This window comes from Larimichthys crocea, chromosome X (genome assembly GCF_000972845.2).
Source record: "Larimichthys crocea isolate SSNF chromosome X, L_crocea_2.0, whole genome shotgun sequence".
NCBI lineage: Eukaryota > Metazoa > Chordata > Actinopteri > Sciaenidae > Larimichthys > Larimichthys crocea.
The window spans coordinates 1,009,689-1,035,360 of NC_040020.1; the positions used below are offsets into that span (position 1 = coordinate 1,009,689).

At 42.6% G+C, this 25,672-nt stretch overlaps 2 protein-coding genes across 14 annotated transcripts in view; one reads left to right on the forward strand and one right to left on the reverse strand.

The window, feature by feature from the left end:
- Positions 1 to 433: 433 nt before the first annotated feature.
- On the reverse strand, positions 434 to 11,811 carry haspin (histone H3 associated protein kinase). Of its 2 annotated transcripts, XM_010736176.3 has the most exons (16): positions 11,368 to 11,809; positions 8,700 to 8,846; positions 8,435 to 8,581; positions 7,679 to 7,819; positions 5,292 to 7,275; positions 5,065 to 5,203; positions 4,840 to 4,985; positions 4,563 to 4,751; positions 4,106 to 4,191; positions 3,930 to 3,992; positions 3,762 to 3,853; positions 3,537 to 3,616; positions 2,904 to 2,992; positions 2,012 to 2,154; positions 1,830 to 1,932; positions 434 to 866 (listed from the first exon to the last, which is right to left on the reverse strand). In XM_010736176.3, exons 1-16 carry the CDS (start codon positions 11,520 to 11,522, stop codon positions 665 to 667), a joined length of 3,906 nt encoding a protein of 1,301 aa, XP_010734478.3. In that variant the 5' UTR covers positions 11,523 to 11,809; the 3' UTR covers positions 434 to 664. The 2 variants fall into 2 exon arrangements, with proteins under 2 accessions (XP_010734478.3, XP_027138810.1); XM_027283009.1 differs by lacking the exons at positions 434 to 866; positions 1,830 to 1,932; positions 2,012 to 2,154 and adding an exon at positions 2,205 to 2,483 and having other exon boundaries at positions 11,368 to 11,811.
- Positions 11,812 to 17,900: 6,089 nt separating this feature from the next.
- apbb2b (amyloid beta (A4) precursor protein-binding, family B, member 2b) overlaps positions 17,901 to 25,672 on the forward strand; it is a 43,952-nt gene continuing 36,180 nt past the window's right edge. For 5 of the 12 annotated variants that reach the window (XM_027282607.1, XM_027282613.1, XM_027282616.1 and 2 more), the window contains exon 1: positions 17,912 to 18,110. The gene's annotated coding sequence lies outside the window, so the exon portion shown is untranslated. Of the gene's footprint in view, positions 18,111 to 18,239; positions 18,259 to 18,293; positions 18,399 to 18,457; positions 18,544 to 25,672 lie in introns of those variants that run through there. The other 7 variants (XM_027282608.1, XM_027282614.1, XM_027282612.1 and 4 more) reach the window with 7 other exon arrangements.

Below are 25,672 nucleotides of genomic sequence, written 5' to 3' on the forward strand. Positions count from 1 at the left end.
CATGTTTTTAACATTTCATCTCTTTACATCATTTTGTTTTTCCATTTCTAAATATTATCTATTAAATGTCATAATAAAGATCAGCATGTCTAAGAGCTCAAAGTGAAACCCAGAACTCTAACTACAAAGTGTATAAAACAGTAGCTGGAACCAGAGAACAGTTAATTAATCAGTTATCGACTTGATGAATCACTTCAGCACTAATCTAGATGGCAAAAATTGTGATACCTCTTTCAGGTGGTGTAAAAAAAATCAAATAAGAATTTATTTAAAATATTTTTCTGCATATATATAGAGAATATATTTAGACTGCACAAAATGACAAGACGACCAAATCAGTTCTAAAATTAAATATATATAAAAATAAATAAAGAACAGTTTTTAAAAAAAAGTTTCATTAACAAATGTTATGACACGTGAATAAATCATTTTCAACATGGTCATTTTAATAACCGTTCTGTGCACACTGTACATTAAGTGACCTTCATCTGTGTAGTCGCGTTACACGGGGATCAATAACCGTCTTCACATGTCAAGAGGTCATCCATGATGACGGGGCAGACTGCTGACTAAAAGACGCAGATACGTTTACACCATGTTCACGCTAGAAACAGTCTGTGTGTGTGTGTGTGTGTCCTCTCTTCATGTGTTCAGAGCTGTTGTACTACTGAAACATGGGGCAGTTTCGCAGCGCCTCGGTGGCAGAGCTGTACTGGAGGACGTTGTCATAGAAACGAGTGAGCTCCTCTCGCATGTCCTTGGCACCCCTCCCTCCCGAGCCCCGGTACTTCATGGAAAGCAGCTTGGAGCACAGGTAGTGGAGCCACAGCACGTTCGTGTGGGGGTGGTAGTTACTCCAGTTGTTTCTGTGACGAGCAAAAAAAAAAAAAGAGCAGCGGAGCAAAATCAATGAATCAGTAACAACAACTCTGAGATGTTGCAGGAGGACACGCAGAGACTGATGATGTCTGTTTATGTAATAGTTAAGAGGGGAAATATTCTTTGTTTACATCTTTGAGCTTTAGAGGTGCTGCTAGACAGTTTTAATCTTTAAAAAACAGAGCCAGCGATTAAGTGGCTTCTAACGATGGAGTAGCAGCTTGGAGTAGTAAGTATGGTGGCCACGAAATTGTTTAAAAAATGTGAAACACCCAGTCTAGAATATTTAATTTGTCCCTTCTGGGCTACTAGACCAGCAGCATCTTTAGATAGAAAAGTCTCAAGAGAAACATCATGACGAACAAATATTCAGGTGATTATACACCAACGAAAACATGGTTCATTACATTTCTGGCCTCCTAACGCTGCATTCACGTGGCGGTAGGAGACGATATGTTGCTACGGTGATGTTGTATTGTTTACACAGGATGGAATAAAATGATTTTGTGATGCAATTAGCCAAATATTAGCTTCCCATTGTCCAGATCGCCCATGTTTTCTACTTATGCGAGGCAAACGCGTTAACAGCTGGACGTAAATTCAGTCACAGAAGACGACAAAAAAAAAGGTCAAAATATTTTTAACTTTGGGCGGTAACGCCGTCTGCCGTTACTGGTGACTGTATTTTACCGTCCACTAACATGATACCTGGTTTACTGTCTGTCTGAATTCATGTAAATCTTATAGTTTGTTTAATAAAAACAGCTTTGGTGTTTGGGAATTCAAACTAATCACCTGACTTGTATTTCTAGACGACATATCGATTTATCTGAGCCGAAGTCAAATCGATAACACATTCCGGATCTTATGATGGGTGTATTAAAAGGATATAAACGCCTCCACAGCAAGCAGAAACTGTTACAGGACACATTGGATGTTTCTGCACTGACCCATTCTCTTGTCTCATCAGTCTGTAGATGTCAAACTGGTAATCCCCTTGGCCCATGAACAGCTCCTCATCCTTGGAGATATCACAGGACACCGTGAGATCATCTAAAGAGAACAGAACATGTTTGTCTTTACTGTTCGGGGTTCTAATTTTGTGTGGAGATAAAAAAACAAAACAACTGACCGATCTCTAGTCTGGAGAGGGAGTAGTCAATGATGCGGACCAGCACCCCTTTGGTTTCCAGAGAGTGGGCTGCTCCGTTCAGGAGGAAGCTGCCCTTCTTCTGCTTGGTTGTTTTGACCAGCACGTTTCCCCAGTGGAGGTCTCTGCAGTATACGGCACACGGGGATAAAGTTGCTGTTATAAGACACCAGAAAATAATCCATCACACTGACACCGCATATACACCGACTGCGTCACTGAGCCCGGCTCGTGACACAAGTTTGATACCGAGCGCCACATTTCACGACTGATGTGGCAGCCAGAGTCGACCGGGCATCGAATTTAATGTGCACTAAAGGAAAGTACAAAGTGTTTGCTGTGTTCGTCACTGAACGCTCCTGAGATCATGTCTGGATGTTATGGAAGTTGTTTGTTTGTGTGTTTTATATCAGTTATAATTCAAAATTTTTCATACCTCAGTGCTATGAATCCACTAAAACACACAGAAAACCATTAGTTATTAATAAATTTGTCAATTAGGCCTCTCAAATGAGACATTTTCATGGTTCCCACACATTCTTAATCATCAAATTCAAGGATTTTTCAGGCTGAATTCCTTCTAATTCAATGACTCACATTGCCAACAAGCAGCATAGTTTTTTTAGACACTTGTCGAGGTTAATACCGTCGAAGAACTGATCTGTGAACTAGCAGGATCTACAGACAATTAGAAGAGAGTCTTGAACGTGAACTCTTTATTGTGATTGTGAACTTTCAAGGCATTGATTTATCTCCATTAAATTCACAAACTTTCAAGGATCAACCAGGATGCATGTTAGAGAATAAATCGTATCACCTGCTCGGTGTGGCTTGATGTACAGAGACAACCACAGATGCTATAGTGTGCGTGTACCTGTGCTCAAACTGTAGCTCCTGCTCAGCGACAGCCAAAGCGACAGTGACCTGGTGAAGGATGCTCTTCGCCACCAGCAAAGACATCAGCTTGACAAGACAATGAAGGCTTGAGTTAAAAGACTGCACCACAATAAAAACAATTTATGTTTAATGATTTGAAGTAATACATTTTTCCAATTAATTAATAGACATTTGCAGAAGATTCTCATTTGTAAGGCTTCACCGATATTCCTTCAGCATCATCTCCAGCTCTTAATGACATTAAAATGTGATGACTCAATCTACGTGCATTAATGTTTGAGCACGTTTTTTTTTCAGCTACCGTGCAAATATAATGAGACAAAGTTAGTGGAATGAGAGTAGAGTGCTTCTGTTCTGAGAGCCTGAGTCTACAGAAAGAAAGTTAAGGAGGAGACACGTTCAACTGCAGCTTATTAAAAATAATTTCAGGCCACATAACCCAAGTGGGCGGAGGCTCTGAATGTGCTCGCTTCAGCTTTTTTTTTTTTCCCCAGAGTGTGAGGGATGTTTTGAGCAGTGACATGATTGATGAACGCTCAGTGTCACTGCAGAACGCCGTGTGCCACAGAGGGGCTCGCATCGAGCTGACGCCGCTCTGATGCGCACTTACCGTTCCGTTGCTGTTCTCCAAGTCGACGCCTCCAAACTCAAACTCCAGGATTATGAAGAACTGATCCTTTTCAAAGAAATCTAAGCAAAGAGAGGAGGAGGAGGAGGAGGAAGAGAGACTTAATGAAACAGACAAAACACAGTCTGGTCCCTGAAGGCAGACCATCTGCTAAAAACAAAAAAAGTTTGATCGTCAACCTGCATATTTAACGTTTCTCTCACAGACCTGGTCTGTCGTTCTCGGAGCCTTTCTTCCAGTTGAAGTTGTCCCACGCGTTCAGGAAATCTGGAGGGTAGCAGCCTTGAACGCAGTGAAGGCTGCGAGGGAACAAGACGGGGTCACATTCACACACAAAGCGATGAACAGACAAGAAGACTGAAGAAGAGCGCTTACTCGTTGAGTCCGATAAATCCGTGAGTCTGGTTGTGCTGCTTCTCTTTCAGGCTGCTCAGCTCCCTGACACACAAAAACACACAATGAAAATGAGTTTCACTAAACTGAAGACTTTTTAATACACCAACAGAAATAAGGAAAAATATTAGGACACTTCTGTTGTCACAACGTCTTACTTTGAGATTATAATCTCATGGAGAATCTCTCCAAACGTCTTCTGCTCCTCTCCGTTCACCTTATCGCTGCCCTCTACTGGAATGATCTGTCAAGACAAGGACCACTGCTTTACTGCAGAATCTACACACACAGTTTCATGCACAACATTCATGAGAAACTGCGTGGTTTTATTTTGGCGTCTGACTTAAATTCACTTCACTTTTTACTGTGATAAAAAGTCAAGATCGTTCTTCCCCCTCAGAGCTTTCTATATGTTCAGGTGTTGTCAGACGATGTTAAACTTTAACCACCGAGTTTCACTCACCGAAGGCAGCCATGGAATACGATAAAAAGCAGTACGTTTAGAATATTTTGTCACAAACATTTCCATCCAACCGAGACAGAACATACAAAACTACATAAACAGCACACTTGATTCTAAACAATACCATGCCAGACCACACAAACAAACAATACCTTGAGTGCAACAGTGTCTCCTGAGGCGTTGGTGGTGGAGAAGACCTCTCCGAAAGTCCCCTCACCTATCTTCACACACTGTTTCATGCGCTGAGGGAGAATACACTCCTCCCAGGGCAGAGGGCGCTGCTGGCCACACTCCGCATACACCTTCTCTGCATCGGACAGATCAGCATCCTCATAGTCGACCTGTGACAGAAGACGGGAGGGAGGACGTGACACAAACGCACATAAAATTATGTGTGCTCTTGTGACTCTTTCATGGCTGATTATGTACCAGAGAACTACAGCTGAGATGCTGTGACTGGAGACGTTTCTGGAGTGGTGTCCGCCGGAAAGGTGTGGCAAAGAGATCCTGGCTGACGTCTGCTAGTGCCGCTCTAACAGGAGTGTCTAATACCGAATTCTTCGGAGTGAGTAACACTGAAAAGAGGGAACGAGGGATAAGAAACAAGGAACATTTGCGAAGCTGGGCATCAGAGATCACAAATGTGACCCATACCCTTGCGATGAACAGAGAGGGCAGCTTTGACTCGGCTCCAGGTGTGTGTGTTTGGCGTGAAGTCAGCCAAGAGGGACGAGAGGTTGAGCCGGCTCACTCTCAACGGGGTGGAGAAGTTCATGGTGGTCCCTAGCAGCTCCTACAAACAGGATGGATATCAAAGTTTATCCGTCAGTACAAAGAACATTGAAATTACAGTTAGGTGGATCGTAGTAGAAGAAACTCACTCTTGGCTGTTTGGACTGCTTGGAGATCAGCTCATTGATGCTGCAGTCCACCGTCCTGTTGCCGCCCGTCTGTGCCATCCTGCTCCTGAACATGTTCGCGCTGGCAGCGTCTTTGGTTTTCCATCGACTCACGCTCAGGCCGCTCACGCACACCTTCCTGGTCGTCACGGGTCTGTCCGTGGACGTGCTCCTCCCTTTCTTTTCTTTCGGAGCCAGGGAAGTCTTTTTTCTTTTGTGAAGGATGTTGCAGTTTTTCACTTCTTCTTCGTCTGATGCGGTTTTGTCTTCACAGCTGGTTGAGGCTCTTTTTCTTGTACCGACTCCCGTGACAGACGCGTCTTCGTTACAGTGGTTTGTGTCACTCTCAGACCGGCTGGGATTCGTTGTCTGGTCATCGCTGGCTGAGTCTGACACATCTGTGGCTGATTTAAGGTTTCTGTCTCTGAGCTGGAGGATTTCTTTCAATTGTGACAATTGTGTTGGTCTCTTTATCTCAACAAGGAGTTTGTCTGTTAGACATTTTTCCTTCAGCATCGATATGAGCGCAGCTGCCTTTTCTGTTTCTGGCTCACTGGACTCTAACTGAACTACTGGACTTGTGGGCTCCATCATTCTCTCACTGATTTCTCCTGAACTTGAGAGATCTTCTACATCGTGTGTATGGTCGTTTTCTGACCTGTTTGCATCTGGATCAGAAGACAAATCAGCCTCTTTCGGCTGCATGAACCCTCCGAGTTGTGGCAGGGACAGTTTTTTAAGATGAACGGTCCATTTCTTAGTGAGACGTTTGTTCTTTACTGCTGCAGCCGCCTCTTCAGAAAACAGCGTTTGCACGGGGGCGTTGTCTGTGTCCACATTAAACTCAGAGCTGCTGTCTGCTGTTTCGTTTATAGATCCAACATACAGAACTGATGCCGACTGCTCCAGGAGTTCCTTTGAGGATGAGTGTTCACCTGAGTGCTTATAATCAACTGACGGCGACTTGTTAGTGTTTTGACTGTCAGTCACGGGAGCTGCGTGTTCAGGAGAATCACAGCTGGATTTATTGTTAGTCACGGATAAATGGAGACTAAGGGAAAAGGATTGCGAGGGGTCAACCGTTTGAACACTGTCCGCAGACGTTTGATGTTCATTTGTGTGCCGGCTGTGGACTGGACTGGACGTTGACTGTTCCAAAGAGGATAAGTAGGTCGTTTGACTGCATAGCTGACTCACGGTGTGGTTGTACAGTCTTTCCAGCTGCACCGTGCAGCGCTCGGTCAAACATTTCTCCTTCAGAGCTTCGATCAGCCACTCTAACCCGCCTGCTGCTGACACAAAGCGACTGCTGCTTTCACTGTCGTTTGTTGACAGCAGAATGAGACTCTCTACTTCCTGACCATTCTTGGTTTTCTTGTCTTCCTCGCTACAGCTACTTTTATTGGACTCCATAAATAAGTCACCAGAAGGTTCTTGCTCACAAATGCTGGACAGAATCTTTTCCTCAGAGTGAAGCCCAACTGGTTGTGGTGGGGAGAAAGGCTGCCCTGGCGAATCCTCTTGAAATGTGCTCAAGACACCTATACAGCTCACCGACATGGACCGAGGGGTGGCAGATTGATCATTGATGGATAACGGTTTAAGACGTGGCCGTTTGCTGAGGGGTCCTGCTGATGGCGTGGAGCAAAAGATGGGTTTCCTGGGGCAGAGTCTGAGGCTTTTATCCGCCGACTCATTGAGGGATATCTCTCGGGAGGGGTTGGTTGCAAAGCTGGCGGCCCCTGCAGCGTTCACAGAGTTCTCCGCACTTGACACAACAAATGGTTGGGGGACTCTCGCCCTCCTCCTCCTCGAAGACCGAAAAATCCTACTGGAACCGAAGGCTCCGGAGGTAAAATCATCAGAAGAGTTGAGTATACTTGAAGTTGCTTTAGGGAGTTTGGGTTTGGCAGCAACGGCACGTCTGCGGCGGGTTACAAAGCGGCCTGCAGAAGGGAGACCAACACTGAGAAAAAGAAGAAGAGGAGGATGGTTAGAGCAATTACTGAGGACACTGAGCAGACATTCAGACTAAAAACAGCTGTTTTAAAACAGGAGGCTGCAGAAGTCATGTTAGATTAATGCGTTTAGAGACCTAACCAATGCCAAAACACTGCAGAACAGTTTATATTGCTCACAGACAGGATTTTACAAGTCTGTGGGCACCGTTTTATATCGAACAGCAAAAATATGGTTAAAGTTACAAAGTAATCCATCAGGAATTTCTTAATGACCTAAAAACCAGAACCAGCCTGGCTCCTTTTAAATACAGAATAAAACTGTGTTTTTTTCTGAATGAGACCTTCTGTAGCAGACACTCCTCAGTTAATTAATGACGGGATCAATAAACTCACTGGCTGAATACTTACTTAGAGTCCGTCTTCAATCGAGCTGAGGTTTTGCGACTTTTTGCTGTGGACGTCGAGTCTTCTTCGCTCTCGCTGGTCCTTGAAACCTGACGGCCTTTCTGCCTCATCAAGACTCTCGGCACAGACACAAGGAGGTTTTTCCTGTTGACGTGCAAGAAATACATTACAGCAAAAATTAACTCTGCCAATGACAAGCATGTAGCCACAAGTTCAAAAGCCAAGTTATGAAAACTTGGTGCTCAACAAGGCAAACTAACTAGATATTGGCGATAGTTCAATGTGATTACTTCTCAATATTCAGTGGAATTGTATCTTGAACCTACACCTGAACATACATATAAAAGGAGAGGCTGAGAGGCTAAACTCCAAAAACTGAAGCAGTGCGTCATGTGAAACGATTTGTCAACGTATCAAGAAGTAATAAAAAACACTAAACCTGCCTCCAGCTCCTCTAATGTGAAGATTTGATGTTTTTCTCTGTACCACATCATCAAAATCGAGTTATCCAATAAGGGGTCAGACAAAATAAACTCGATTTGAAGACATAATTTTGAGCTCTGTTGGGAATTTCTTATTATTTTTGACATTTGGTATTGATTTAAAAAAAGTGTCCTAAGATCTTAAAATGCATTCACAATGAATGCTGGGTATTGTAGTCCTGTTATAGTGACATTAAAATGCAGAAACACAAAACTCTGTACATGCAGATTTGCATTTTCACAGCGTGTTCTGCTCGTGCTCGACTGGTACACTGACCTCTTGTTCTGCTGAGTGGGCAGAGGACGAGGAGGAGAGGGCATGCTGATGTTCTCCTCATTGCTGCTGGTCTCTGTCACAGGTAACGTGGCTTTTTTCTCAGCAGGACGGACTACTATACTACTGGATCTTTTAGACCTCCTCTCTCTAATAATAATAAAGAAACGATTCAAAGTGATGAGAGAGGAAGGAGATGGAGCCTGAACAGTTAATTTCTAACAAAATACATATTAATTAAATTATGATGGTTATGACAACAACAGACCTGGTTGTCTTGCTCTGCTGAACAGACTGATGACAGGGAGGAGATGGGATATTATCCTCATCGAAACTCTTCTCAGTCAGACTTAGCATGGCCCTTTGCTTGGCAGGACGCATCGCTCTACGAGCAGCAACACCGGTCTTCCTCCCTCTGTGGCACGAAGAAAAGATGAACAAGTTAGGAAGCAGTAAAGACATGATAATAAACACGAGATCTGGACAGTTGTCTTGGGTATTAGTAGCTGAACACACTATGCTGGGGCAGCAGCAGCGGCACCCTGTAGGGATATGGAGGGTGGCCAGTTCAAATCCAGCATGAACCAAAGTATGGAGGGTGAACTGGTAGATGGAGAGATGCCAGTTCACCTCCTGGGCCCTTGAGCAAGGTACTGAACCGCTAACTGCTCCCAGGGCTCCGCCAAGCTCTCCACATTTGCATGTCTATGAGCCCTTTCTGTGTGTGTGTGGTCGTATTTCAGGTAAAACGCATGTTTAAAAACATTATTCTTTTCTATTCTGCATCTGTTTTCTGTTTAAAAACAGTTTTATCTGTGCATATTAATACATCTTTACACTTTTGGGCAACATGGCAATATACCAGCCAGAGATTTGTGTAGCTTCAGCCTGATGTTAAAACTCTTTCAGTAGACAGAGAACAGCTGGTCAATGCACAGAAAAATAAAACGCATCAAGATCTAAATATACTAAATGATGACCCCTGGGTCATAACACTCCAGTCAGACAGTCTTTGGCTAAATACAGTGAGTTTTTAATGTCTTTGTTTACTATAGATCAGCTGGAATAGCACATACATGCATGTCAGCTAATCAGATCTGCACAGCTGCTGCACCTCAGAACAAGTTTCTCCATCTCTGTCCATGTTGTGTCTTCTTCAAGAATTAGAGACCCTCTCAAAGTTAAAGAGAAATTGCTGTAGTCAAAGGTCAATGGTGAGGTCAGGAAGGAAGAAAGTGTTCAGGAGCCTCTGATGTCTTATGCTGTATTATTTATTGACACTTGAAAAATTAGAGACACTCTCAAAGTTCATCAGAAGTGTCTGAGTCGGTCTCACATTCTGACCCAACTCATCCTGGTGGATCGACTTTAAACCTCAAGATAACACCACAAATACTACACGCCGAGAATTAGTCAAAGAGAATGTCTTTACCCATGGAAGTGTTATTGTCAACATATTCTAGTCTGTGTCCATGTTGTGTCTCCTTTAAGTACACAAATCTCTGGCTGGTATATTGCCAGCCAGAGATTTGTGTCCACAAGGAAACTCTTGGAAAACTTGTAAACTTGGAGACTTTCATGACAGTCATGAAAGAGTCACTGAGAACAGCTGGTCAATGCACAGAAAAATAAAACGCATCAAGACCTAAATATACTAAATGATGACCCCTGGGTCATAACACTCCAGTAAGACAGTCTTTGGCTAAATACAGTGAGTTTTTAATGTCTTTGTTTACTATAGATCAGCTGGAATAGCACATACATGCATGTCAGCTGATCAGATCTGCAGCTGCTGCACCTCAGAACAAGTTTCTCCATCTCTATCCATGTTGTGTCTTCTTCAAGAATTAGAGACACTCTCAAAGTTCATCAGAAGTGCCTGAGTCGGTCTCACATTCTGCCCCAACTCATCCTGGTGGATCGACTTTAAACCTCAAGATAACACCACAAATACTATACTAGTACTACTAGTCTCTGTCCATGTTGTGTCTCCTTCAAGAATTAGAGACACTCTCAAAGTTCATCAGAAGTGCCTGAGTCGGTCTCACATTCTGCCCCAACTCATCCTGGTGGATCGACTTTAAACCTCAAGATAACACCACAAATACTATACTAGTACTACTAGTCTCTGTCCATGTTGTGTCTCCTTCAAGAATTAGAGACACTCTCAAAGTTCATCAGAAGTGCCTGAGTCGGTCTCACATTCTGCCCCAACTCATCCTGGTGGATCGACTTTAAACCCAAAGATAACACCACAAATACTATACTAGTACTACTAGTCTCTGTCCATGTTGTGTCTCCTTCAAGAATTAGAGACACTCTCAAAGTTCATCAGAAGTGCCTGAGTCGGTCTCACATTCTGCCCCAACTCATCCTGGTGGATAGACTTTAAACCCAAAGATAACACCACAAATACTATACTAGTACTACTAGTCTCTGTCCATGTTGTGTCTCCTTCAAGAATTAGAGACACTCTCAAAGTTCATCAGAAGTGCCTGAGTCGGTCTCACATTCTGCCCCAACTCATCCTGGTGGATCGACTTTAAACCCCAAGATAACACCACAAATACTATACTACTACTACTAGTCTCTGTCCATGTTGTGTCTCCTTCAAGTCCACAAATCTCTGGCTGGTGTATTGCCATGGTGCCACCATGGCAATACACCAGTCTTGTGGAGACTTGTGGATCTCAGTGACTCTTTCGTGGAACAGCTGGTCAATGCACAGAAAAACAAAACACATCAAGACCAAAACATACTAAATTAGGACCCCTGGGTCATAACATGGAGTTGTAAATGTTCATGCACTATGTATGGATGCAATGCAGCTTTGCATACTTTTCCTGCTTTTTGCAAAAACAAACTGTTAGTTAAAAACTTATAACCTATAAGTCATATAGCTACAGGAGCCGGGGCTGGTCCCCGCATGCACGTACCGCATCCTGGGAGGTTTTGCGGGTTCAAACACGGAGGTGTCTCCGTCCGTCGACGCTGTGCTGTCGAATAAGGCCCGTTTGCGGTTTTCAGGTGAGATCCAGGCGGACAGCTGTCGCCTCTGTTTACCGTAAGTCTTCAAAAATAACGGCTTCATGTTTTAAAACAACAAAAAAACAAAACAAAAACTTTAGCTGTTAGCGGACACGAACCGAGAGGCGGACTTAACGTCAAGTTCAGCCGGATATCTCGACCTTTTAACACAATTAACTGCATCGACGCCTTTGAAACTGATTCACAGTGATCGATTAATCGACTAAAGTCAGCTGTTTTCTCTAGTTTCCGCGGTTGACGCCGTTTTCTGTCATTTTTTCCTGCGTCTCCTTCATCTTCCTCCGACATGAATCCGCTTCTTGTTCAAACCGCTGCACGCCGGTGATTGGTCGAGACCCGGTGATGATGTCAGCACAGCGTCACCTGGCGGATTGGAGTAATTATTACGACTTTGAGCTGGAGGAGAGAGAGATGCACATGTAAACACAGAGGGAGGTCTGTGTTTACATGTTTTATGTTCAGCTTGTCAGGCTCCTCTTCTGTGGAACAAACTACCAGTCTGGGTTCGGGAGGCAGACACGGTCAACACTTTCAAGAGTAGACTTAAGACTTTCCTTTTTTGATAAAGCTTATAATTTAGGGCTGGCTCAGGTCATCTCTGCACATTATACTCACTGCACATTATACTCTAGTACTTTTTGTAAATATGTACACTTGTGTTTCCCTCCTTGGTTTCTATTTTTCGCTGATGTAATAAGTGAATTTCCCCATTGTGGGATCAGTAAAGTATTATCTTATCTTATCTTATCTTAGTTATACTGCCATAGGATTAGACTGCTGGGGGACTCCCCCTCCCTCTCTCTCTCTCTCTGTCTGTGTCTGTCTGGATTTTACAAGTCTGTGGGCACCGTTTTCTATCGAACAGCAAAAATATGGTTAAAGTTACAAAGTAATCCATCAGGAATTTCTTAATGACCTAAAAACCAAAACCAGCCTGCCTCCTTTTAAATACAGAATAAAACTGGGGTTTTTTTCTGAATGAGACCTTCTGTAGCAGACACTCCTCAGTTAATTGACGGGATCAATAAACTCACTGGTTGAATACTTACTTAGAGTCTGTCTTCATTCGAGCTCTCTCTCTCTCTCTCTCTCTCTCTCTCTCTCTCTCTCTCTCTGTGTCTGTCTCTTTCAGTGTTATGCCTAGTCAGGCACGGTATTGGTTGAAGATGCAGTCACATCTCCCTTTACTGAGAACTCTCTCTCTCCTGCATGACGTCCACTACACATATTACTACTGTCATTATTGCTGCCATATCTCCATTACAGTTTATAGTTAGTTGATGATTTGCTGCTGCTGTGCATCTGTGTTTCTCTATCTCTATCACAGGTTCCACTGCTACTGTAATCATTGTATCATTCATTGTAATTGTACAATATGTTTGTGTTGATTTGTTCTGTGCACATGACATCTATTGCACGTCTGTCCGTCCTGGGAGAGGGATCCCTCCTCTGTGGCTCTTCCTGAAGTTTCTTCCCCCTTTTTTCCATGTTAAAGGTTTTTTGTGGGCAAGTTTTTCCTCACTCGAACCGAGGGTCTAAGGACAGAGGGTGTCACTCCCTGTACAGATTGTAAAGCCCTCTGAGGCAAATGTACTTTGTGACTTTGGGCTATACAAATAAATCTGATTTGATTTGATCTGTGTGTCTATTTCTATTTTCCTGTGAGGTGTCTGCACATAGATGCATAGTTACATACTAATACTAGTAGTATTATATAAAAATGGTTTACATTGAGATACTCCTCTGTGTCGCTAGCTGTTAATTTGGTCCGTCCTGACTTTGAGGTTATTTGGATAGGAGTACCGGAGAGCTGCCAGGATAGCACCACTGTCAACTGTGTTTATGTATGTATTACAATTTATGTTAAAAGAGTCATGTGGGATGTGGTGTCTTGGGTCCCATATGGGTTTTTTTTCTCCTGTGTGTGTTTCCTTTGACGTGGTTAAGGGAGAGATCAGGTCAAAGGTTAAGGGCCATCTGTTGGGGCATCCTGGGAGAGGGCCCTCTCTTACAATGACTTATACTATTGTTGACTTTGACTGCATTGTTTGGGAGCATAACCTCCACTGTATATAAGGGCTTGCCCCGCATAGTTCAGGAGAGTCTCATTATTCGGCTGGATGCTCTCCACGTAACGTTTTACTTGATTACAATACTGAACTTATTGTAATACATTTGTTATACAACTAAGACAGCGTCGGCTGAGTTTTTCTTCAAACATCTTCAACTGCATCGCCACTGAATATATGACACCTGGAAACTGTAAGTGCATCAAGAGCTTAAAGTCAAATTCCTTGTATGTGTACACATTCTTGGCCAATAATAAAAAAAATAAGATAACCTTTTATTCTTCCCACAGAAGGAAAATTGGGTGTTACAGCAGCACAAAGACAGAAGAAAGTGCAGGTACATAGAGAAACTTAATACATATATAATAACCAGTATATAAAATAAAAATAGATTAAATAGATGTGCACTGTTGCCTGTATTCAAACTCAAATTACTGGCAACAGTGCACACACAGTACCAACAACTAGTGCAATACAAGCAAAGTAACATGGTGATGTGATGAAGCTGATTCTCTTTAAATTTAGCTTGCACACTGATTTTGGTAAATCCTCAGATATATACAGTATGATCTGACCATACAGGTGCAGCAAAAAATGTAGTGAATAGCTATAACCACTAGGTGTCATCATTTCATCAGACTGCAATGCCATGTTCTGTTTGAGTGTACGGAAAGTGAACTGCACACAGGTTTGTGACTTCAGCATGCAGAAAATTGTTTCACTTAGAAGGTGTGTCTTGTCAAATGTTAATTAGTGGAATTTCTTGCCTTCTTAATTAATTTGAGACCATCAGTTGTGTTGTAACGTTGGCATACAGTAAACGGCCCTCCATCTACTGTAGTAATCCAGATTATGGCAAGAACTACTCAACTAAGAGAATCAATGTTGCATCATTACTTCAAGACATGAAGATCAGCCCATCTGGCAAATTTCAAGAGCTTTGAACATGTCTTCAAGTGCATTTTGCAAAAACCACCAGTCACTATGTAACTGGCTCTGTCACATGAAAAAAACACCAACAGTTACCTCTGCCGCAGAGGATAAGTTCATTACAGTTACCGGTCTCAGAAATTGACAGTTAACAACACACCAGATTAGAGCCTACATAAATGCTTCACTGAGCTCAGGAAGCAGACACATCAACGGTTCAGAGGAGACGGTGTGAATCAGGCCTTCATGGTTGAATGACTGCAAAGAAACCACGACTGAGGGAGATCAACAAGAAAGTGAGAACTGTTTGAGCCAAGAAACACAAAGGACTTCAGACCAGTGGAAATCTGTACTTAGGTCTGATGAGTCCAACCACGAGAAGGTGAATGGATGGTATCTGCATGTGTGTTTCCAACTGTGAAGCATTGATGAGGAGGTGTGATGAACCAAAGCACACCTGTGATGAAGTGCTGCATCAGATAACCCGGCCTCCACAATCACCTGACCTAAACCCAATTGAGGCTGTTGTTAAAGCATTCATGGCTGACTACCTTTTCAAGCTGATTAAGACTTTAATGACTCTGGGCCACTAAAAAAAATGCAATGTGCAAGTTAGACCTCTAAACTGGACTCTGCACATTTAGATTTTAACTTTATTACATTGTGGTTTTGCATTTTTAGACCATTAACTGCAAATCATTTAGGCTACAAAATTGTTCATAACAAAGGCACAACCTAATTGCCTTCCTACCTTCCAGGCACTGATTGCTTTCCATTAATTTTCTGTATGCTATGAAAATCATCTTGCAGAGACATGAAAGTTGCTCAAAGGCAATCCAATTACTTATCCCATATGCAACTCCAGAATGGCCAATAATAAAATGCTATACACCGTTAAAGTGCTCTGGGACTGTGGACTGATTAGATTTGATGGAGCTCTGTTTTCAGCAAAGGAGGAGAGGGCAGGGCAAACACATGGTTTTGTTTTTTCAGGAAGAATATTTAACATATGTGCATGAATTCCACACAATCCATCTAGTCTAGCCTATTAAGGCTTGATTACTGCCAGGTTTAAGTTAGGTCAAAAGTATAAAGTTTAGAAAGTTGATTCCAGGTGTCTCTGTATGAAAGGGAGACCCTACACATTGGTTTCTACTTTTATCATGGCTAAATTAATTTATAATTTCACATTAAATCCCATTTTGTTAGTAAATATTAGTTGCATACATAGGCCTGCTAAGTGCTATGCTGCCATGTGTGGTGGCTTTGTATTGTTCAGTCTGCAGTGGGTTAGGGACAGTGGAGAAATCAAATTTGAATGTTGCTTCATCATCCATTATCTCATTGTCTGTTTATTATCCATTATTACATATCTTATAGGTTAACTTTAGAAATTAGAAATTTAAATCTGGCATCTAACTACTTTTTTCTTTACTGACATTTAAAGTGAATAGGTTCAAAATAAAACTACAAAGTACAACAACATATCTCATCTTATGGCAGCTAATTAATAATTCCAGAATTACTCCCATCTGTGTTACAGCACACTATATTTTATTATTTCTGCACCATGGTACTGCAGCACACTGTGGTAGGCCTATGTTACTGCAACTGTAGCTTTGTTGTATTCTGTTATCTTGTGTTTATGTGTTAATATAGCACCTATTTATAGCTATTTGTTCATATTTATATGATTCCCACATAATATGCGAGTAGCCTATTATGTACAAACAGTTTTATTGCTTTATGTATATCTTTAAAATATAAATGTCTTTATGTGGATACACAGGATGCTGAGATTGCTGATTATTCTTTTTGTTTGCTGAACTTTAAATAGTTATTTGACCTCATCTTTGTAATGTGTCAATATATGCATATGTCAAATGTGCATAAGTATGAATAAACATTTTTGCTTTGGATTTTGTGCACATACACACTTAACTAAAGCAGCCTTTTGTTTATTGCTTATAATCTATCTCTTATTTGCAAGCCATGTATTTTTCCCTACACATCTGTATCAAATCGAATCAAATCAGATTTTATTTGTATAGCCCAAAGTCACAAAGTACATTTTCCTCAGAGGGCTTTACAATCTGTACAGGGAGTGACACCCTCTGTCCTTAGACCCTCGGTTCGAGTGAGGAAAAACTTGCCCACAAAAAACCTTTAACAGGAAAAAAAGGTGGAAGAAACCTCAGGAAGAGCCACAGAGGAGGGATCCCTCTCCCACAAACATATTGTACAGTTACAATGAATGATGAAATGATTACAGTAGCAGTGGAACCTGTGATAGAGATAGAGAGACACAGATGCACAGCAGCAGCAAATCATCAACTAACTGTAATGGAGATATGGCAGCAATAATGACAGTAGTAATATGTGTAGTGGACGTCATGCAGGACCACAACAGCAGCCACGATCCACGAGTATCTAGTGTATCTAGATCTAGTCTAGATAGTCTAGATCTAGGCTAGATACAAACATTAAGTCTGATCATAATGTTTCCTATCTATATTTTCATCATCATCCAGCTTATGTCTAAAAATAGATAATTTTATTGGGGTCAGACATCCCAAAACATAAAAGTTTACAAATGCTTTTCAGTATAATTACCTTGCAATAGATGTCACGTGTACAGGACAAATCAACACAAACATATTGTACAATCACAATGAATGATAAAATGATTACAGCAGCAGTGGAACCTGTGATAGAGATAGAGAGACACAGATGCACAGCGGCAGCAAATCATCAACTAACTATAAACTGTAATGGAGATATGGCAGCAATAGTAATAATATGTAGTGGACGTCATGCAGGACCACAGCAGCAGCCACGATCCATGAGTATCTAGTGTAGTGAAGTCTGATCATAATGTTTCCCATCTATATTTTCATCATCCTCTAGCTTATATCTAAAAATAGATAATTTTATTGGGGTCAAACTTCCCAAAACATAAAAGTTTACACATGCCTTTCAGTGTAATGACCTTTTTTTTACACCGTTAAAGTGCTCTGGGACTGTGGACTGATTAGATTTGATGGAGCTCTGTTTTCAGCAAAGGAGGAGAGGGCAGGGCAAACACATGGTTTTGTTTTTTCAGGAAGAATATTTAAATGTTTCCTATCTATATTTTCATCATCCTCTAGCTTATGTTTAAAATAGATAATTTTATTGGGGTCAATTCCCAAAACATAAAAGTTTACAAATGTTCTTCATGTAATGACCTTTTTATTTATTTATAGTATATTTTAAATGAAAGTAGTCATAGAATAAAGTCATAACATTAGTCAGGAAAAAAAAGGGGGGGATGTTAAAAAAAAAAAAAATCACAGAGGAGCGTTTGCTTCCGGATCAGCGTCCCCCGCCGGTTCCCCCTGTCGGAGAACAGCGGCATCTGGGAGGGAGGAGAAAAAGAAACAAGCGAAAGAGAGAGAGAGAGAGAGAGAGAGGGGAGGAGGCGGAGGAGGAGGAGGAGGAGAAGAAGAAAAAAAAACGACAGGAGCGCAGCGAGGAGAGAGGACGTGAGCACACTGGGAGAGAGAGAGAAGAGGTGAGTGATGTGGTATGTCGAGAATTCTCTCGCTTGAACACAGGGAGCAGCTCCTCGGCGGTTTGTTGAGTTAAAAAACGTGAGTAACTTTCCGTGATCTTCTGTCTGGTGGAGGTGGAGGTGGAGGTGGAGGAGGGAGATAGGGAGGGAGAGAGAGGGGCGACGCATTGCTTTTCATCCGAGCAAGGGCCCCGATGTGTTGGGTTGCAAAAGAGGCTGCGGCTTTTGTGAGTTGATCGTCCCGGAGGCTCGGTGCTTGTGTTTGTGTCGGTGACCGTTGACTTGAGTCCGCTCGCGGTGTCAGGGAATGCGGCCGCTGTCCGCGAGGAACGACCGTTAGGCTGTCGCGAGCGTCCAGCCGTTGAAGGTTAGCTGCTATGTTAGCAGGTTTATTATTATTATTTAAAATTAATAAAACATCAACACAGACTATTTTTATTTATTTATTTTTACATTACATATTACTATAAAGTAATATGTGTTATCTTCATGTTAAAGGGCCCTGTTAGCAGGTAAGTAACCGTTAAATTTAGCCTCACCTAAACCTAAAACAGCTTTTATTACGTTTATTAAAGCTGATATTTAATGTCACAGTGTGCACATTTTTTACATACATAAACACAGATTGAGGTTTAACTCCATCTCCTGCAATAACATGAAGTTTAGCTTGTGTTTATACCCGGTAAATATGTACCAAACCTATACAGGTTGCTTGTATTTTTCTATATATATCAATTAATTTGTTTTTTTTTAAATGAGAGGCAAGTCAGTCTGCTTGTTTTGTCCTGAACCAAACATATCTAAATGTTTACTTACATAATGGAGCTAGAATGATTAATCAATTGCTTAAAACAGTTCATGTATTATCACAATTGTTCATTGATTTTTCTGCCAATTCAATAATTAGTCCAGCACCGGTCGCCTGGCGACAGGTCGGCTCGTCCTGTCCTTTTGGTTTTCCATTCAGAGATGCTCCCATCTTCCCTGACTCATGCCTGGATCCTGCGTCTCGTCCCATCATCATCTTCATCTGTGTGGCACCGAGCTACAATCTAACTAATAAAGAGGTTCATTGTGATACAGACAAGCATGAAGGAGGTTATTCTCCTGACTTGCCCACATTAAGTGGAATAGTCTGGGGGGGCTATGGGCCATGCAGGCCCCTGGGGTGCTGGTGAGGCTTGTATCGGTGCATGGTGCTGGCTGGACATGGCCATCTAATCGTTTCCAGCCTTCCTCTGGTAATTTCTGCCAGGCCCCTTGAGATAATATGCCTGTTTGTTTTATAAAAAAATAAGGAGGCACTAAATGGCTTGTTTATGCCGTGCGATTTCAGGAATGATGTGGATAACTTTCCCATTTATTTTCTTACAGAGAGATCAGGAGGTCAGAGATAGGCTCTTATTGACTCCCCTTTTTTAAAACGTTCTCATGGGCTGGATTTGTTGTTGTTGTAGGAGTGTTTGAACTTGTGAAACCGTGCCTGATGTTACGTGTTTCTGTGGAGCTGAAGATGTTGACAATAACACGAACCACCAGAGGACCTGTCTGCTTTTTTCGGAGTGCACCGCTGAGGTTTCTCCACCTCCCCCGTCGCCCTGTCTCCCTGCCTTTTACCCTCCTGTTGACACTGGCACTCATTCACGTATTTTGCATCACATTTGCAGCCGTGCATGCTCTTCCTCGTGCGTACGTCCAGGACGAGGTGTGCAGCACAACGAACGAAACCCTGCGTTTAAATGTCCTGTTTTTAAATGTGAAAACCTTCTATTTGACTATTTAGTCTAAACACTTTGATGGTAAACAGACAGTACTCGTTATTTCAGGCGGCGGTTGTGGCGATCTTTTACATACAAGATTTACGCTGCGGCATTTGGTTTGCTGAGTTTATTAGTGCAATCCACAAGAACGAGTGTGTCACCGGCTGTACCACCGGAGTTGAAATGGTGCACTGTCATCCTCTGTCCTTCCCCGTCACTGCCTCCCTCCCTCCCTCCCTCTCTTTCTATCCTTACAGCCTCCTTCCTTGCCCTGCTGGCTTGCTCCTCATCCAGACCTGGCCCTGGTCTGCAGAGTGTGTTCGTGTGTGGATACATGATGTCATTGCTAATTGCTCAGGGCTCTCGGGCTGTTAACTTGGTTTATATTCTGCCCCTCTCCCTCCTTTTTCTGCTCTCTTTTTTTCACTTCATTACTCTCCCTCCTTCCTCTGTAGCATTTCTATACATCAGGACTTGCTGAGTGTGGAAAAAGTGACTTGGACATTTATGGGCCAAGTTTTGGGCCAAGCACTGCAGACTGTTGTGCTTGTGTTTGTTTAGTTTCGGTGCCTCAGTTTCAAGATCTTCTTCTTCTTCTTCTGCTGAGGTAGCTCTGTGAAAGTCAAAATAAAAGAAGACCTGCATGCGTTTAACCATACACAGTGTACACAGTGAACATGTACAGGGACACAAATAGTGATTCGGTAATGTAAGCTGTCACCTTGCGAAGCTGTGAGCATGTCACACGCCCAAAAATACCCCACGATATCTTAGCTCACCCCAAAGTGCTCTGGAGATTGGATGTAATTATGTTGGCCAGGCTATAAGTGTGTGTGTGTGTGTGTGTGTGTGTGTGTGTGTGTGTGTGTGTGTGTGTGTGTGTGGTGTTGGGACTTTCTTGCCTTACGGCACCAACCTGTTAGTCTGTGTGTGGTCGAGGTCACAGCTGACGATAAGGGATGGTGAAAGTGTTCATGTGCATACATGCTTGTGTGTGTGTATGTGTGTGTGTGTGTGTGAGTAATCAGATAAAGAGTTCAGAGATCTGTTATCACCGCCCTGTTTTTCCTCTGAAACAATACCACTGGTCCAAACTAGTGTGTGTGTGTGTGTGTGTGTGTGTGTGTGTGTGTGTGTGTGCAGGCATGTGCATTTCTCTGTGCAGACCAGATTGGACGGATGAATGATGAATTGAGGACAGCAGAGAGTAGATTCATCCCAGCCTGTCAAGTTGGCAAGATAAGCAGGCTGCAGTTTATTTGTGTGTGTTTATGTGCAGTGTCGAGGCTGTGTGTGTGTGTCTGTGTGTATTGTCAATCTTTTTCTCAATCTCATTCTCATCACTTTACTCTTTCAGCCCCCCTATCGATGCCTCTCAATAGGGTTATTGTGCCCACTGTCAGGCAGCCTGCAGTATGTGTGTGTGTGTGCGTGTGTGTGTGTGTGTATCTGTGCATTGTTGTTGCAGGGAGCAGACAGCCGTGAGGTGTGTTTGAACAGAGAAGGAGCACAGAGGCCCTGTTCATCCTGTAGGGTGTGAAACAGAATGATAGGGCCCCCTTTCTGTCTATCCATCTGTCCCTCTGTCTGTCTGTCTGTCTGTCTGTCTGTCTCACTCCCTCTCTCTCTCATGCTTCATCCTGATCTCCTTCTTTTTTCCCCCTGTTTTACTTTGCATCTTTGTTTTCTCGCTGTGTGTGTGTAACGTGTCAGCTCCTGGCAGCCCTCGCTGATCGGCTGTCTTCCCGCTGTCAAGCCCGCCTTGCGATTAGATCGTCAGCATGCGTGTTATTCTGCCTACAAATTGCGCGTGGAAGCGGGCGAGCTCGGACAGTTTTTCCACTTTTTAAAGGGAACACACACACACACACACACACACACACACACACACACACACTTTCCCACTCTTTTGTTTATATGTTTCGGTTTCTGATGTTGTCTTTTCCACATCGCTGCACTTTCACACGTATAACCCCCATCACTCCCGGTTCAGCTGCATAAGGGTTTTTTCTGCCTCTCCCTCTCAGTCTCTCTCTCTCTCTCTCTCTGACCTTCCTCTCTTACTCTGTCTGCCTTTCAAACACACACACACACACACACGTCGTCATACGCTATGAAAGCCCGAACATGATGAAAGAGACTGTAAAGGCCGGAGCCCCAGGTGCCTCTCTAAATGGCCTACTGCAGCAACTTTAAGGATTTCTGCTGCGCTGTCTCAAAACAAGGATTGACTCCGACTTGATAGTCTGCACTTCGCTCCTCTTATCTTCCATCCTTTCCTACATTCACCGGGAACAACTCGAGTAGATAGACAGACGTTCAACCTTTTAGCAGACAGCTCCAGAGCTCACAGAATATGATAGCACGGTCTGCCAAGTGAAATATTTGCAGCACACTGACAATTAGAAAGCACGCAGCACGCCATTCAAAACACCTCACATGCAGTTAGTGTTATGCTGTGAGGGATTAGTGACTGGTCGGTTGAATGTTTTTGCATCCTCCTCCATAAAGGAGGATAATTAGCATCTCTGGACTCACTGTTTATATTCGGGTTGTGCTACCTGTGGTGCTACATTTGATGTTCTTTTGTAGCCCAAAAGCTCTTAAACCTCTCACGTTTACAACGTCTTCTGTTGGCTTTAATTTGTTATGTGGATGTTTTGTGATTAGCGTCTGCTTGAGGCTTACATGCGGTTGGCAAAAATTGGAAACATTAGCAAATCAGACATATTACTTAAGGTCTGAGACCAAAAGAGCTGGTAAATCTCTTATTTTGAAATGATCTCAGGCACACTTCAGAAAGGAAATATTGGTGTTTACGTCTCTTCTAGTTGAGGTGGGACGAATAATTAGTACAGCGGTATGTTGCAATGAGGTCTCTTGTAATACATTATCAATACCCTCGCACTAATGCAGATTGCAGCTTGCTTTACTGCGTGCATTTAAACTCTGGAGCTGTTCTGCTTTCTGCCGGGTCAGCCTTTCTACCACTTTATGGCTGTTATGTGTTTTGAAAGGGCTCGGACCGAATACGTTTCTACATATTTGTTTTGATCCGAGCTGTGAAAGCACTTCATGTGACAGTGATTAAATTCATTATACAAAGAATTAATGCATCCTGCCGGAGGTTTTTTTTTGCAGATATTGTACGTGACTGTGTTGCAATAAATCCAAATTCGGAACGGGTTGTAAAGTTTTAGGGGTGGGAAGTTACAAAAATCCAGGTGATAAATCACCACCGTCATTATCTATAATCATAGTCAGTTACATCCCCAACTGTGAATGATGAATATAAGATGAGTACAATTATGAAACAAGTCATATCACAACTGTTTTTAATTAAAATGACTTCAGATTGATCAAGTTACTTGATCCATCATTCTCACAGACTTGTAACCATACTGACTTACCCTTTTGATTCGTGGTCGGATGTTTAGAGCTTAAACTATCAGTTGATTCACTAAGAGGTTGATTGACAGGAAGTTAATGCAAATACTTTTCATAATCAAATAGTTTCGGTCAATTTTTAAGCAAGACTGTCAAACATTCACGATTTGCTGCTCTTCCATCATGATGATTTGCTTTTTTTTTGTCTTTTACATCATTGTAAACTGAATATTTTGTCTGTTATGATGTTAAGACGTCATCATACCGTGTACATACTGTATGTTTTCTTTCTCTAACTCCTCTTGTCTTGCGCTCAGTTTACTTACCGTGTGACTAAACATGCCTGAACAATAGACACGCTCTCGACAATCCGCACGGTGTGAAATACAGTACCACGGTCAGTTTGCTGAAAGGTTAATGTTTGATTTCCTAAAGTGTATTAATCTGCCCGTATTAGCGGACGTGGTCTTTTATTTCTGGTGCGGTTGCTCTTGTATAAAAAAAAAACACTGCAGCAAACCTCGCTCACAACAGCTTTTATAGGCTATAACTTCCCCCGCCGCTCCCTCGCGTTGTAACAAATAACCTCCAGAGGATGTGGATTGTATGGAACCCATTCCTGCGTGATGAATGTGCAGGATGACAGGTGATAGGAATGTTGAATCACGATCTAAGTCATTGTGGTGATTTTGACGAGAAAAGTTCCTCGCGTCAGATCATTTCCTGCGGTGGGAGTAATAATAAGTTCACATCTGTGGCGAGGATGCGATGCTTTAATTCTTTTACCGTGATTCATAAAACTCGCAATAGCATAAAAAATATGTTTTATTAGGGTTTCGTGTAATTGAACTGTGTAACTTTGATAAACCGCACAGCGTTGGAATTCGCCTCTTGGCTTTGCACTGACTTGGCAAAACAAGTGGAGAGGGGGGAGTCTTGGCCCCCTGTGTGTGTGTGTGTGTGTGTGTGTGTGTGTGTGTGTTTGCTCCAAACACTGAGCGGCGCAGCGCTCGTCCACCAGCCAGTGGTCAGCTAGCTGTATCATCGCTGTCCAAAACCAATGTCCTGTCAGAGAAGAATGCTCTGCTAATGTTGGGAAACAACAACTTCCAATGGTAGGAGGGGAGAGAGAGAGAGAGAGAGCCATTGTGTGAGAGGAAGAGACGACAAGAAGAGCGAGGGAGGGGTTGATTTAAAGTATCGGAGAGCGAGCGATCATTGCAGTGGTGTCTGTGGTTCCTTTGGCAGAGATGGGACATTCCTTTTCTGATGAGTCACTCTCTCTCTCTCTCTGATCAGTTTCCCCCTCCTGACATCTCCTGTACACCTTTCCCCACCCTCTCTCCTCTCTTATTTTCTGCCTGTGTCCTCCTCTCTGTTTGGCTAATAAGTCAAAAAAGATCTCCAGCCAATCAGGTCAGACTCGCCTGTGATATTAATACAAACGGTGACATTATCATGGAGCAGCTTGCCACAGGCTTTCTAATGAAATCTGAGATAACAAGGCCATGTTGAACCCACACAGAGGAACACACACACACACACAGAGGCCTGAGTAAGAGCTGTGTCGTTTGCGTCTAGACTTCCCTGTCCTCTCGGATGTCCTGTCACATCTCGGCTATATATAGTCCGCATAGTCTCTCCGCGGCTTCTGCCCTTCGCCTCGTATCCGACGGGCGTTTTGTGCATGTGCTCGTCCGTCTGTCTCTCTGTTTGTTTTTCACCGAGAAAGGAAGAAGGGTTGTTTTTTTTTTTTTTTAATGTACATGGCTGGCCTCCATCGCTACTGGAAAAAGACAAAAGGGAGCTGTAGCCTAATACTTGCAATCAAGCAGCAGAGAGATGGAAGCAATGAAAAAGAGTCACTGTGAGCTATCTTCAGAGCTTACAGTCTGATTGTAAACATATGGAAAATAAAATATCGTAAGAAGAGGAGATATTTGGGTATTAAAGAATGAGAGAGAGAGAGAGAGGCTCGACGTCTGAATTCTAACTTCATATTGTTGACGTAGCTTCACTGAGGTGAAGTTTTTGTTCTGCAACTATTGATTTAACTGCATCAAACGACAAATATCTCCGGCAAATTCACTCGGCTGTAGCCAATTAGCAGGACTTCAGTTCATTAGTGAAACTACAAAATGCAACTGTGTGTCTGTTTTTATATTTCACACACACACATCACTCTGTGTGATTAGAATTTTTGAGAGGATGGAGAGTGGACCGTGTCGTGAAGGTCAAAAACACAAAAATAATAGTGACTCTTAGTCTAGGTAGCTCGTCAATAATCAATAATCGCGTTTAAATGACTGACAGCTGTCAGATTTTGAACAGCAGCTGGAATCTACCAGAAAAACCTTGGAGCATATCATATATTTAAAAATATTATCACCTTAAAGGCTCTGATAGTTGTTTACCATAACCAAACAGCTCTGGTTATCAGTAAGTATAAACTTTTTTGACTCTTGTGATCATTTTTGAATATTAATGAGCGTGT

Bases quoted from the DNA above. Each gene is read 5' to 3' on its own strand.
- haspin (XM_010736176.3), bottom strand. From the start codon at position 11,522: ATGAAGCCGTTATTTTTGAAGACTTACGGTAAACAGAGGCGACAGCTG. The intron at 7,820-8,434 runs GTCAGTGTACCA...GCACGTCAACAG, and splicing joins CCCACTCAGCAGAACAAGAG to GAAAAACCTCCTTGTGTCTG. The intron at 2,993-3,536 runs GTAAGTGCGCAT...TGTCTTGTCAAG, and splicing joins TGGAGAACAGCAACGGAACG to CTGATGTCTTTGCTGGTGGC.